Source organism: Lepidochelys kempii, chromosome 1 (genome assembly GCF_965140265.1).
Source record: "Lepidochelys kempii isolate rLepKem1 chromosome 1, rLepKem1.hap2, whole genome shotgun sequence".
Classification (NCBI taxonomy): domain Eukaryota; kingdom Metazoa; phylum Chordata; order Testudines; family Cheloniidae; genus Lepidochelys; species Lepidochelys kempii.
Window position 1 is genome coordinate 322,093,419 of NC_133256.1, and position 13,370 is coordinate 322,106,788.

At 41.0% G+C, this 13,370-nt stretch overlaps 1 protein-coding gene across 11 annotated transcripts in view; it reads right to left on the reverse strand.

The window, feature by feature from the left end:
* The window catches only part of KIF21A (kinesin family member 21A), a 173,803-nt gene that overhangs the window by 18,933 nt on the left and 141,500 nt on the right, over nt 1-13,370 (reverse strand). For 4 of the 11 annotated variants that reach the window (XM_073328411.1, XM_073328408.1, XM_073328407.1 and 1 more), the window contains 4 exons: nt 11,646-11,756; nt 10,974-11,102; nt 9,271-9,309; nt 6,384-6,520 (listed from right to left, as the gene is read on the reverse strand). In XM_073328411.1, the coding sequence (XP_073184512.1) occupies nt 6,384-6,520; nt 9,271-9,309; nt 10,974-11,102; nt 11,646-11,756 (416 nt within the window). The remainder of the gene's footprint in view (nt 1-6,383; nt 6,521-9,270; nt 9,310-10,973; nt 11,103-11,645; nt 11,757-13,370) is intronic. The other 7 variants (XM_073328412.1, XM_073328417.1, XM_073328410.1 and 4 more) reach the window with 4 other exon arrangements.

The following is a 13,370-nucleotide window of genomic DNA, read 5'->3' on the forward strand; positions in this document are numbered from 1 at the left end:
CCTTTGTAAATATAATACAGGGTTTAAAAGCAAGCGTGTTTAAAGATTAATTTGCCCTGAAGACTTGGGATGCATTTGCGGCAAGTATAGCTACTTGAAAAGTCTGTTAACGTGTTTCGGGATGGAGCAGAAATCCCCCAGGGACATCTCCATGAAGCTCTCCTGGAGGTACTGTCTGTGTTAGCCTCAGGAGAGCGATATCATTCATGGTCACCTGGTTGAAATACGGGAAATTTGTTTAAGAGGAAATTCAGAGGTGCCTGTTCCTGCTGGGCTGTTTTCCTTTGGCTGAAAAGAAATCATCCCCACTGTTAGCCACATGGTGGGGGGAGGCCCGTTCATGCTGAGCTGTTAGCATTTGGCTTTGAGGGATCTTCCCTGATACTAGCCATGCGGTGATGGTGGTGGGGTGTGTGAAGTGATCATCCCAGAGAATTGGGGGGGGGTTGGGTTCTGCTGCACATTCACCCTAAAACCACAGCCCCTCCTTTTAAATGGCCAACCCAACGGGCTTTGCTTGGTATGGGAAAGGAGGGCACTGCTGTTTGCACTGTTCCCACATAGAATATCAGGGTTGGAAGGGACCTCAGAATCTAGTCCAACCCCCTGCTCAAAGCAGGACCGATCCCCAATTAAATCATCCCAGCCAAAGCTTTGTCAAGCCTGACCTTAAAAACTTCTAAGGAAGGAGATTCCACCACCTCCCTAGGTAAAGTGTTTCACCACCCTCCTAGTGAAAAAGTTTTTTCCTAATATCCAACCTAAATCTCCTCCACTGCAACTTGAGACCATTACTCCTTGTTCTGTCATCTGCTACCACTGAGAACAGTCTAGAGCCATCCTCTTTGGAACCCCCTTTCAGGTAGCTGAAAGCAGCTATCAAATCCCCCCTCATTCTTCTCTTCCGTAGACTAAACATCCCCAGTTCCCTCAGCTTCTCCTCATAACTCATGTGTTCCAGTCCCCTAATCATTTTTGTTGCCCTCCGCTGGACTCTTTCCAGTTTTTCCACATCCTTCTTGTAGTGTGGGAGCCAAAACTGGACACAGTACTCCAGATGAGGCCTCACCAGTGTCGAATAGAGGGGAACGATCACGTCCCTCAATCTGCTGGCAATGCCCCTACTTATACATCCCAAAATGCCATTGACCTTCTTGGCAACAAGGGCACACTGTTGACTCATATCCAGCTTCTCGTCCACTGTAACTCCTAGGTCCTTTTCTGCAGAACTGCTGCCTAGCCGTTCAGTCCCTAGTCTGTAGCGGTGCATTGGATGTTATGAAGGTTGAAGAAGCCAAAACCCTTTGCCTTACCAGGGCTGCCTGCAAGCCGAATTCTGCTGCCCAGCTGAGCGTGTGTGATGTCTCATACCAAACCGGCAGGCACTCAATATAAGAGGCAAAATGCGACTGTACCAAAAGCACATGTGTGCTATGTAATGTGAATCGCTTGATTCAGCGTGAAATAGTCTTTCCTTTGTTCTCTAAAACGTATCTTTTAAAATACTACTCTCCCTTTATTTTCCTCCCGCAGCTGCAAATGTTTCTACGCTCCCCCTATCATCTCCGTCCCAGAGGCTAGTGCAGATTAGAAGGCGAAAAAAACCGCACTCGCAATGAAATGTTCTCAGAGCTCATGCCATCCTCCCACACTGAAAAAGCTCAGCAGAATGCGTGGAGGCAAACAATGGCAGAGTCCAGGAAAGTGTTAAATGAACACAATGAGAGGAGGGAGGTGCACAATGAAAGGAGGCAGGAGTGTGATGAAAGGAGGCAGGATGCAATGCTGAGTCTAATGGGGGAGCACACGGACATGCTCAGTTGTCTGGTGGAGCTGCAGAAAAGGCAGCAGGAGCACAGACTGCCGCTGCAGCCCTTGTATAACCGCCTGCCCTCCTCCCCAAGTTCCATATCCTCCTCATCCAAATGCCCAAGAATGCGGGGGAGGCTACGGGCACCCAGCCACTGCACCCCAGAGGATTGCCCATGCAACAGAAGGCTGGCATTCAATACGTTTTGAACTGTACTGTGGCCTTGTCCTTCCCACCTCCCCTCATCCCTTCCCTCCCGGGCTTCCCTACTCATCCACCCCTCCCAGGCTACCTTGAGAGTTTTCCCCCTATTTGTGTGATGAATTAATAAAGAATGCATGATTTGGAAACAATAATGACTTTATTGCCTCTGAAAGCGGTGATCAAAGGGGGAGGTTGATTGACTTACGGGGGCGGGTTTTCATCAAGGAGAAACAAACAGAACTGTCGCACCGTAGCCTGACCAGTCATGAAACTGGTTTTCAAAGCTTCTCTGATGTGCAGGGCCCCCAGCTTTGCTCTTCTAATCACCCTGGGGTCTAGCTGCGCGTAATCGACCACCAGGCGATTTGCCTCAACCTCCCACCCTACCACAAATGTCTCCCCCTTACTCTCACAGATATTGTGGAGCACACAGCAAGCAGCAATAACAATGGGAATATTGGTTTCGCTGAGGTCTAACCTAGTCAGTAAACTGCGCCAGCGAGCTTTTAAATGTCCAAAGGCACATTCTACCACCATTCTGCACTTGCTCAACCTATAGTTGAACTGCTCCTGACTACTGTCCAGGGTGCCTGTGTATGGCTTCATGAGCCATGGCATTAAGGGGTAGGCTGGGTCGCCAAGAATAACTATCGGCATTTCAACATCCCCATCGGTAATTTTCTGGTCTGGGATGCAAGTTCCTTCCTGCAGCTGTTCAAACAGATCAGAGTTCCTGAAGATGCGAGCGTCATGCACCTTTCCCGACCATCCCATATTGATGTCGGTGAAACATCCCTTGTTATCCACCAGTGCTTGCAGCACCATTGAAAAGTACCCCTTGCGGTTTACGTACTGGCTGCCAAGGTGGTCTGGTCCCAAGATAGGGATATGTGTTCCGTCTATGGCCCCACCGCAGTCAGGGAACCCCATTGCAACAAAGCCATCCACTATGACCTGCACATTTCCCAGAGTCACTACCCTTGATAGCAGCAGCTCAGTGATTGCGTTGGCTACTTGGATCACAGCAGCCCCCACAGTAGATTTGCGCACTCCAAATTGATTCCCAACTGACCGGTAGCTGTCTGGCATTGCAAGCTTCCAGAGGGCTATCGCCACTCGCTTCTCAACTGTGAGGGCTGCTCTCATCTTGGTATTCTTACGCTTCAGGGCAGGGGAAAGCAAGTCACAAAGTTCCATGAAAGTGCCCTTACACATGCGAAAGTTTCGCAGCCACTGGGAATCATCCCAGACCTGCAACTCTATGTGCTCCCACCAGTCTGTGCTTGTTTCCTGGGCCCAGAATCAGTGTTCCATGGCAGGAACCTGCCTCATTACCACCATGATGTCCAAATTGCCAGGGCCCATGACTTGAGAGAAGTTTGTGTCCATTTCCTCATCACTATCGTGATCGCACTGTCGTCGCCTCCTCATCTGCTATTGCAGGTTCTGCACATACTGCAGGATAATGCGTGAGGTGTTTGCAATGCTCACAACAGCAGCGGGGAGTTGAGCGGGTTCCATGCTTGCTGTGGTATGGCGTCTGCAGGCGAGCAGAATTGCAGCGAAGCGGTGGATGATGACGGATGCCACGAGAATAGATATTTATACAGAACGACAAGAGGGCCTGTGAGGTGGAATCATAGCACCAGGAGAGCAGAGTTACAGTGGAAGCGGTGGATGACGATGACTGTTAGCAGTCCTACTGCACCGTCTGCTGACAGCAGTATGGCGTTTGTGCGGAAAAAAGGCATGAAACGATTGTCTGCCGTTGCTTTCACGGACGGAGGGGCGACTGACAACATGTACCCAAGACCATCTGTGACAATGTTTTTGTCCCATCAGGCATTGGGAGGTCAACCCAGAATTCCAATGGGCAGCAGAGACTGTGGGAACTGTGGAATAGCTACTCACAGTGCAACGCTCTGAAAGTCGACGCTAGCCACGGTAGTGAGGATGCACTCCGCCGACTTAATGAGTTTAGTGTGGACATACGCAATCGACTGTATAAAATCGATTTCTAAAAATCGACTTTGATAAGATCGACCTAATTTCGTAGTGTAGACATACCCTAAGTAGGCCACTGCCTTCTACATTAACTGCAATTTCCAAAGAGTTTCAAACACATATTAAGTAAATAAAACTCTATGCCATTTTGCAGCTTTATCAGGTTTCCCCCCACTAATATTTACCTTTCTTAAACAAATACTTTGGAAACTAGCAAGTTGCAAGAAAAGCAAATATTTACCCCACCTGCCACTGTGCTTCTTAGTTCCAAAAATTTAGGATGCATTGAAAACTTTTTAAAGACCACAAATCTGAATGTAAAACACTAATTTAAAATACCTTTTGTCACATAACTACTAAAATTGAAATCTCACTGCAATTCAACTGAGCAAAAACATTTTTAATCGTATCATCATAGTGAAAATATCCGCAAATACAACAAAAGGCAGCAGACAGAAGGTACACATTTCTTCCTGCCATCACTTATGCACATGCAAAAATTAGCAGAGCACATCCCCTGTAAACTTATAAAAATATTACATTTTTAACAAGAACATGAACAATTATATAATTTCCCACAAATGTAAACAGGAAAAATAATAAACAAAATAAAATTAGAAAATGTTGGCAGCATTTGACTTCTACTAGCTTTTCAGCCATCCAGGATATAACTCAATACTGGTAAGAACAGTCAGTGATACTATGTGCCACCAACAGAAATAATCAGAATAGGTTGCACCAGATTACTCGAATATCATCTACAGAGAGACCCATACTTAGACAGTGTTTTCTAGAAATGAATGTAAGGATAAACGGGGGAGGCACTGAAATCTTGGTATTTATTACTTAATGAAGAAGGGTTTTTTTCCTACCACTAAGCTATACCTCATGCCCTGCAGCTACTCCAATTCACTTGGCCCCATCCTAGAAGGAGAACCACGTGGGCTGTCAATGAAGTTCTGAGTGGAAGCAGAGGTCCATACATGTCATTCTGCATGCCTGTTAGAGGCCTTGAAATGCCTATCCTACATCTTTGGCTGCATGGATATTACAGCTGCAGAGCTTTTTACTAGCTACCTCACAAAGATATTCAGGAAGCACTCCAGAAAGAATGAATATAGAGTAAATGGGAAAGAAATGTCTTTTTCTAAATTCATTTGTGTATCTGCAACCAAAATCAAACAATTAGGATGGAGGGTCACTTGTAGGCTTCAATACTGCAAATGTTTCTGCACATGGTTAAGTCTAAGCACTTGTGTACCCTAGCTGAAATTAATACAACTGCTTACATGTATAAACTATTTGCAGTGTCAGGGCCCTAGTTTTTCTGGTATGTTACTGTAGTCAATGGATAACTTTAATCTATTTCTTTACAGGAGTATGAAGACCACCAAGTGGACATATACTTCCAAGTTCGTTGCTGGGCAGACTCTTATGCAAATTCCATTCTTGCAATAGTGCATATATTTTCTCTTGGCTATAGCAGCTGGATTGCCTTGTAGATTCTGGGGCCTATGCATCTTGTAGGAGGAGTTTAAAAGAAAAGTTCCTATAAAATCTATAGGACATATAAACTGTAGCATTATTAAAGGAAGCGAATCAGGTCAAACTTGACTCAAAGTACAGTTAGTTTCCCACCCCCCACCCCTTTAAATAATATTTTCAAAATCTAACACCAATAGAAATGTTTCTAGGTTTTTTTTTCTTTAATAGAATGCATTTTAAAAACAAAAATATTCCTTCTATGTTTCAAACCCAAATGTTGCAGCAGCGAGCTAGTGCATGAGAAGTTGAAAGTGAAACTGAGCAGTAAAATTGATTACTATGTTTTCAATGTTCAGGCTGAGAGAAATGCAAAAGTGAAGAGTAAGTTAGATATTAAAAATTATTTATTTTAATAACATGGGGTTAATTGTAACAGAGAAAAATTATTTTAAAACATATTATTTTTAACCTCACAATTGCATTTTAAGAGTTAAAGGAATGATCCAAAATACCTCAGCCAGATTATGAAACCAATAGGGAGCTGATCTGCACAGTATTTTTCCAGACTGGGGAAGTTTACTGGGAGGGGAAAATGGTCTGGTGGCCAGAGCCTAAGACTGGAATTCAGAAGAACAGATGTTTTTTAAGATGTTATTTCAGAAGTTAATTTTCCAATTAAAAGGAACTCACAGATGGTATACATGAGGAACAAACATTAGTTAATCAAATCAAGCTTATTATGCTCTAAAAATGGATCTTTCACAGCATTCTACCCTAAAACCTTGCATTTCTGTCACTGGCAACCGATAAGGAATGTCAAAATATATTGTTTTTTTCAAAGCAGTTTCACTAGGCAACAAATACATGAAGCCGCCCCAACCTTTAGATCCAGTGAACAGAAGATCATCAGTAGAATCAACACAAAGCACAGCCTTGGTATGTCCTTCGGCTATATGGATACACTGAAGTGGTGAAGATCTGATGCATTTTGAAGCAGGGAATGGGTTGATTATGCCCCTAGAAAAAAAAGGAAATACGGGTTAGATATGGCAATGTAAATCACTTTTTTCCACAGCTCTCTGTGATCCAGTATTTATTTTTCCTGCATTATTTCCTATAGCCTTACATATAAAAATGAAGTTGCAGGCATGTAGGGAAATATGTTAATATCATTCACTTACATATTTGACATAGGACAATTGAATTTGTCTTCTATAAATTCTGCATTTATTTTTATTATTCGGCTTTATCAAGTGTTAGCGTTGTGCAATCAATTAAATGAAGCCGTATCTAATTCAAAAGATATGACATCTGATACTCCAGCATAGGAGAGAGAGTGGCTGGGGAAGAAGAGAGCCAGTTACAGCTCTCTGATTCTCAGGGTCCCCCCAGCAAGATTTAGAGCTGCATTTAGGCTGCCTGAATATGTGCCACTGAGGCAGGGTCCTTAGTGCACCCGATGTGATTGGAGGGATCGCATAACAGAGTTCCACCATGCTAGGAAAGAGAAACTGGGTTGTGGCACAGATTCCTCACCAGAGAGTTCCCCTACACCAGAGTATTTTCTGCTGCGCATGTGTATCTAGATTACCTGAATGGCACAAAGAGGTTATAATCCAGCCTGAGAATCTGGCCTCAAATATTTTATCATTAAATGATCATTATTAGCTGCCTAAACCCTTGGTCCTGCAACTGCATGTCCTTGTGGAACCCAGTAACTTCAACAGGGCTCTGTGACAGTGCTAGGGTCTGTCCACACAGTATCAGATCATACTACCATTTTTAGGGATTAAACGCACCACCCTGGGAAATATGAATTGCCACATTGTAATAAAACCATCATCCGACTTTGTCCCATATCCCACGTCAGATGTTTTAGAGGAAGGTATATAATTCCACAATGCTCTTCATTAAGCAGTGGTCTGCCACGGGGAGCAACTTCTTACTGATCCCAGATGGTGGGTAGTTTATGTCTTGCAGCCTTTGTAATGTTATCCTGTCATGTTACTGCAGAGGCTATTTTTATTCATATAAATTCTTATTCATGTCTAATATTTTACTAATATACTTGCCTCAGTCATCCCCTGTGACACATTATTTAAAAAGGTATTTCCCTTTATCTGTATTAAATTTGCAGAATTATAATTTCATAGAATGTTCTCTGAGTCAGATATTATAGAATCATAGAAATCAGATATTATAGAATCATAGAGAAGTCATCAAGTCCAGCCCCTTGTGCTGTGGCAGGACCAACAATCCCCGACACGTTTGTCCAACCTGTTTTTTAAAGCGTTCAATGGTGGGGATTCCACAGCCTCCCTTGGAAGCTTATTCCAGACCTTTACTACCTTCATAATCAAAGTTTTTCCAAAGATCTAACCCAAATCTCCCTTGCTGCAGAGTAAGGCCATTACTTCTAGATCTACCTTTAGTGGACATGGAGAACAATTCATCACTGTCCTCTTTATAAATGTCCTTTACATATTTTGAAGACTTATCAAGTCCCCCCTCAATCTTCTTTTCTCAAGACAAAACATGCACAGTTGTTGTTTTTTAAACTTTCCTCCTAGGTCTCATTTTCTAAACCTTTTATCATTTTTGTTGCTATCCTCTGAACTCTCTCCAACTTCTCCACATCTTTCCTAAAGTATGGTGCACAGAACTGGACACAGTGCTCCAGTTCAGGCCTCACATCACATTTACTGCTCTCCTCCCACCCATCAAGCCAGTAACACTGTCAAAGAAGGAAATTAGGTTGGTTTGGCATAATTTGTTCTTGACAAATCCATGTTAGCTATTCCTTATATCCCTATTATCCTCCAAGTGCTTGTTCCAGTATCTTTCCAGGTACAGAAGTAAGGGCAATTGGTCTATAATTCCCCAAGTCCTCTTTGTTTTCCTTTTAAAAGATAGGTACTATGTTTGCCCTTATAGCAAAGACTATAGATACGACCAATAAAACTTCTCTATGGCTTTCAATATCTTATATACCTCTAACTCTTCTGCTTTCCAAGTTTTAAAGGCAGCATGATTCAGCAGATCATACCACTGTCAGAGCCAGGAGACCCACAATTTACTCCTATGTCTGCCTCTGATTTGTAACCTTGGGCAATTCATCCAACATCTTTGCACCTCAGGGACATTTATCTACCTTTGCAACAGAGCTTTGAGATTTATGGATGAAAAATGCTGGAAATGCTATTACCAGCAACACTATACGGTTATTAGCCTTTTCACTGCCTCTCTCTGGATATGCTCTGTAGTTTTTATACAGAGTAGCCACATTACAAGTCACAGCTGTTTCTTCTCAGAACCCTGTTCCATGTTTCTGGATCAAACAAGGGTGGAAATATGTTGAGCTATAACATTCTTCCATCTCTTAATCAATTTTGAGTATTGGCAGTAAGACAGTAGATACCACGGACTAACATACACTGGAATATAACTTTTAGCTAATAAGCTAAAACCTAAAAAAAGGTTTGCCACTGATATTTTTTTTAAACATGCTTGATTAAAAAAAACAAAACCCTAAGAAACAATTGACCTCCGATTTTCTCTAAAAAACAAAAAGGACATGCTGGACAAAATAAAACAAATATTTTAATTTCTTGCAAAAAAGGAATAAATGAAAAGGTACACAGCATACATGTATTGCGGGAGGTATCAAAAAAGAGCATGCAGCAAAAATGAGATTACTTAATAACCGGAGTAAAGGCATTAAGAACATCAACAAGAGGCCAGAAGGATGGAAAAGAGAAAGAGAGTACCTGTGTACCTCCGACAGAGAGGAATCACTTTCATCAGACCTATAATGAACAGTGGTAGGAGATTGCGAGGAGAAAGAATACAGGTATCAGCAGGGTAAAGTCTCCATATGAGAAGAACAAACAACAGCATGGCTGACTCAGAAATGCAGTGCACATTTACTTACTGCACACAGCATTGCTTCTTAGTTTATGCTTTACATCAGGTACAACATTGGGGATGAACATTAAAATGGCTCTCTCAGGGTAAGATTCACGAAGTGTCTCATATCAAGAAGCTGAAGAACACTGTGTAGCCACTTCCTATTTCCCCAATACAGTATTTCTTATAGAAGTAGGCAGTGAAGAAAAATGAGATGGACACAATTTGACCCTGCATGTGATACTAATTCTACCAAATATTTAAAGAGAAAAATCTAAACCTGTCAGTGTCTGTTTAGTATAGAAACACACTTAAAAATTTTGCAGATTGCTTACATTCTTAAATATAAAATGTCAAGATGATTCAGTCTTTATTGAACCAAGCTCAGCAGTTTGCAAATGATCAGACAAGTTCAAAATCCTTCACTTTCTGACCCCCAAAATGTTTTAGAACCGCCTCCCTCCAAAACCAAGATCTATATCTGCAGTATGCCTTAAAATAATAAAAGGATACTATGTCCTTCATTTTTAATGCAAATCAAACATGTTCAGTAATTCGAGTTTGATTTCATAGTCAGATAATAGAAAATACAAAGAGTCATGGTTACTACAGCTCAAAGTAAAAAAAGAAGCCTCTGATAATATTATATCTGGTTAGTGATAAGATACTCAGATAACTTAGTTGGGATTAGGGAGTTACAAGCAGTTTTAAACTACTGGAAGCCTTGCAAGCAACTACTTGGTGTGCTGTGACTCTACAAGTCACTGAAACCCCAAAGTTAAACAGAAATAACATTAAAAAAAAAGGATTAAAGCAATCCCTCAAAATGCTACAATCAAAATCAAAGGTTGATTCTCCATTGTTGAGTTAGAGTTAATAAGCACCATGTGGCAGTACTGTCAGTCCTGAAATCTTGAAATGAAGATTCTGGCTCAACTCAATGCAATCACTAGTTTTAATGAGATTTTTAGCAAAGGAGATATCTTCAGTGTCAAGAAACTAGTTTTATTTCTTCAAAATAATTCTCCAAATTGCCTCAACAGAATGCAGTCCATTAAATAATTAGGATTATTGCTAAACTGCTGCACTATAGCTATTCCAGCAAATCACCCTACAGGGGCTACTTTGGAGAGCTCTCTCAGCCATGCTAAAAGAGTAGCTGAATAATTATCAGAAGCACTATTTCCTAAATTGTTAACTAAATCCTAATTTCAAATATAAACATATATAGTCTCTCACACACACACACACACACTTACAAATTCTATAGCTCTTTCAAGCATTTTGACTCATGTTAAAGGAAAATAGTAAGTACAGGAGATAAGCTATAAAATAGGGAATAAGGTTCAGCAGGAAATTGATTTTCTTCAATTTTGGCAATATGTGAAAAACATTTCCAGAAAAGTTTTAAACTCCCTTTTAGAAAGTTTATGAAATGTAGCAATAGTATCTCTCTCTCTCTCTCACAGGAAAAGCCAAGGCATTTAATGGACTGCTACATTGATGACTTGAGTATGCTTTGCAACTTGCTGGTAGGGGTCTGAAGCTTCCCTTTGTGACTTACTTATCCTGCTGAACTGATGTGTTTCCCTGAGAAACAGTAAGACGACTAAAAACATTCAGTTCATTACGGGGCCGGCTTGGTGGGGAAGAAGGAGGTGACAGACTAGCCTCTGAGGTTCCAGAATCTGAGCTATAAGAAAAAAAGAACATCTTCTTTAAAAGATTATGACATGTTAGAGAGGTTAAATGAAACATGCCTCAAACAATGTATTAGATTCTATTTTCTTAAACAAGAAATGCAGAGTACATGCACTATCGGAGAATGTAACCACCATACAGCTACAAAACCGTTGCTGGCCACAAGATGGCATGAAATTCAATCAGTTTACTTTAAATAGTGAAAGCCCTATGCAGAAAAAATTGGCATATGTAAAATGAAGGAGTTCTTAAATGTCTGAGAAAAGCTGCATTTGAAGACTTTTTAAAAAATAAATCATTTGCAAATACTCAAGAGGACTCTCTCTCTCAGAGTGCTGACACCAAGTTGCATGAATATAGAAGAATACCATTATAAAACAAACACAGGAACCTAATAGTGGATAATAATTTCACAGCCACCATTAAAAATTTAACCTAGAATGAAAAAAAATGTTACACAAATCTATTATTCTTCAAGAATATTTTCCAAAAGCTTAATAGCTTAAAGGGGGGGAAAAAACCCCAACATTCTTACTGTTTATGTTCTTTCGCCTTTGGCTTTTCTGTTGCTTTCTCATAGGCCTTTCTCTTTGTTAAAGGTGAAGGTTCAGGTATTTTCTTTTCCATCAGAGATGACTGTTTAGAGCTAAGGTAACAGGGAAGATTATCTTATCTTTCAGTATTTGTTAAAATATTCATGCTGCAGTTCTACCACTCAGAGTTAGTCTCAATATAAAATTTGTTAGATCTCATGATATTTTTATTTATCATCATCATTGGTTCATGGACATCCGACAGCTCTTGAGTTTCACTGGCTCCACTCTTTAAATTTGTTCTTAGAAGCCTCATCTTTAAATACCAATATAATATATGCCCATTTTATTTTTTTTTAAAAAAAGAATTCCAAAATACATCATGGGCCAGAGATCAGAGACATTTATAGCAGTACATTGACATTGTCAATAAAATAAATTAACTGAAGTAATTTTAATAGCTGGAGCAGAGGTGTCAAGCTCAATCAATGGGAACAAGGAATTCTAATTTTAGTTATGATCGGTGGGCAGGAGCATAAATTTTGAACTTCATCCTCCCTCTCATCCACAGCAGAACACCCACTGATGTTAGTGAAATGCTTACACAAAAAGGTCAAGGATGGAATCTGGCTTATGCATGGTATCTAAACTATTCACTACTATTATTTAGTAACAGGTTTCAGAGTGGTTGCCATGTTACTCTGTATCAGCAAAAAGAACAAGGCGTACTTGTGGCACCTTAGAGACTAACAAATTTATTTGAACATAAGCTTTCGTGGGCTAAAACCCACTTCATCGGATGCATAGAGTGGAAAATACAGTAGGAAGATATATATATATACACACACACACACACACAGAGAACATGAAAAAATGAGTGTTGCCATACCCATTATAATGAGAGTGATCAGTTAAGGTGAGCTATTATCAGCAGGAGAGAAAAACCTTTTGTAGTGATAATCAGAATGGCCCATTTCCAACAGTTGACAAGAAGGTGTGAGTAAGAGTAGGGGGAAAAAATAAGCATGGGAAAATAGTTTTACTTTGTGTAATGACACATCCACTCCCAGTCTTTATCAAGCCTAAGTTAATGGTGTCCAGTTTGCAAATTAATTCCAATTCAGCAGTTTCTTGTTGGAGTCTGTTTTTGAGTTTTTTTTGTTGTAGTATTGTGACTTTTAGGTCTGTAATTGAGTGACCAGAGAGAATGAAGTGTTCTCCGACTGGTTTTTCAATGTTATAATTCTTGACGACTGATTTTTGTCCATTTATTCTTTTACTTAGAGACTGTCCGGTTTGGCCAATGTACATGGCAGAGGGGCACTGCTGGCACATGATGGCATATAATCACATTGGTAGATGTGCAGGTGAACAAGCCTCTGATAGCGTGGCTGATGTGATTAGGCCCTATGATGGTGTCCCCTGAATAGATATGTCGACACAGTTGGCAACAGGCTTTGTTGCAAGGATAGGTTCCTGGGTTAGTGTTTTTGTTGTGTGGTTGCTGGTGAGTACTTGCTTCAGGTTGCGGGGCTGTCTGTAAACAAGGAGTGGCCTGTCTCCCAAGATCTGTGAGAGTGAGGGATCATCCTTCAGGATAGGTTGCAGATCCTTGATGATGCGTTGGAGAGGTTTTAGTTGGAGGCTGAAGGTGACGGCTAGTGGCATTCTGTTACTTTCTCTGTTGGGCCTGTCCTGTAGTAGGTGACTTCTGGGTACTCTTCTGG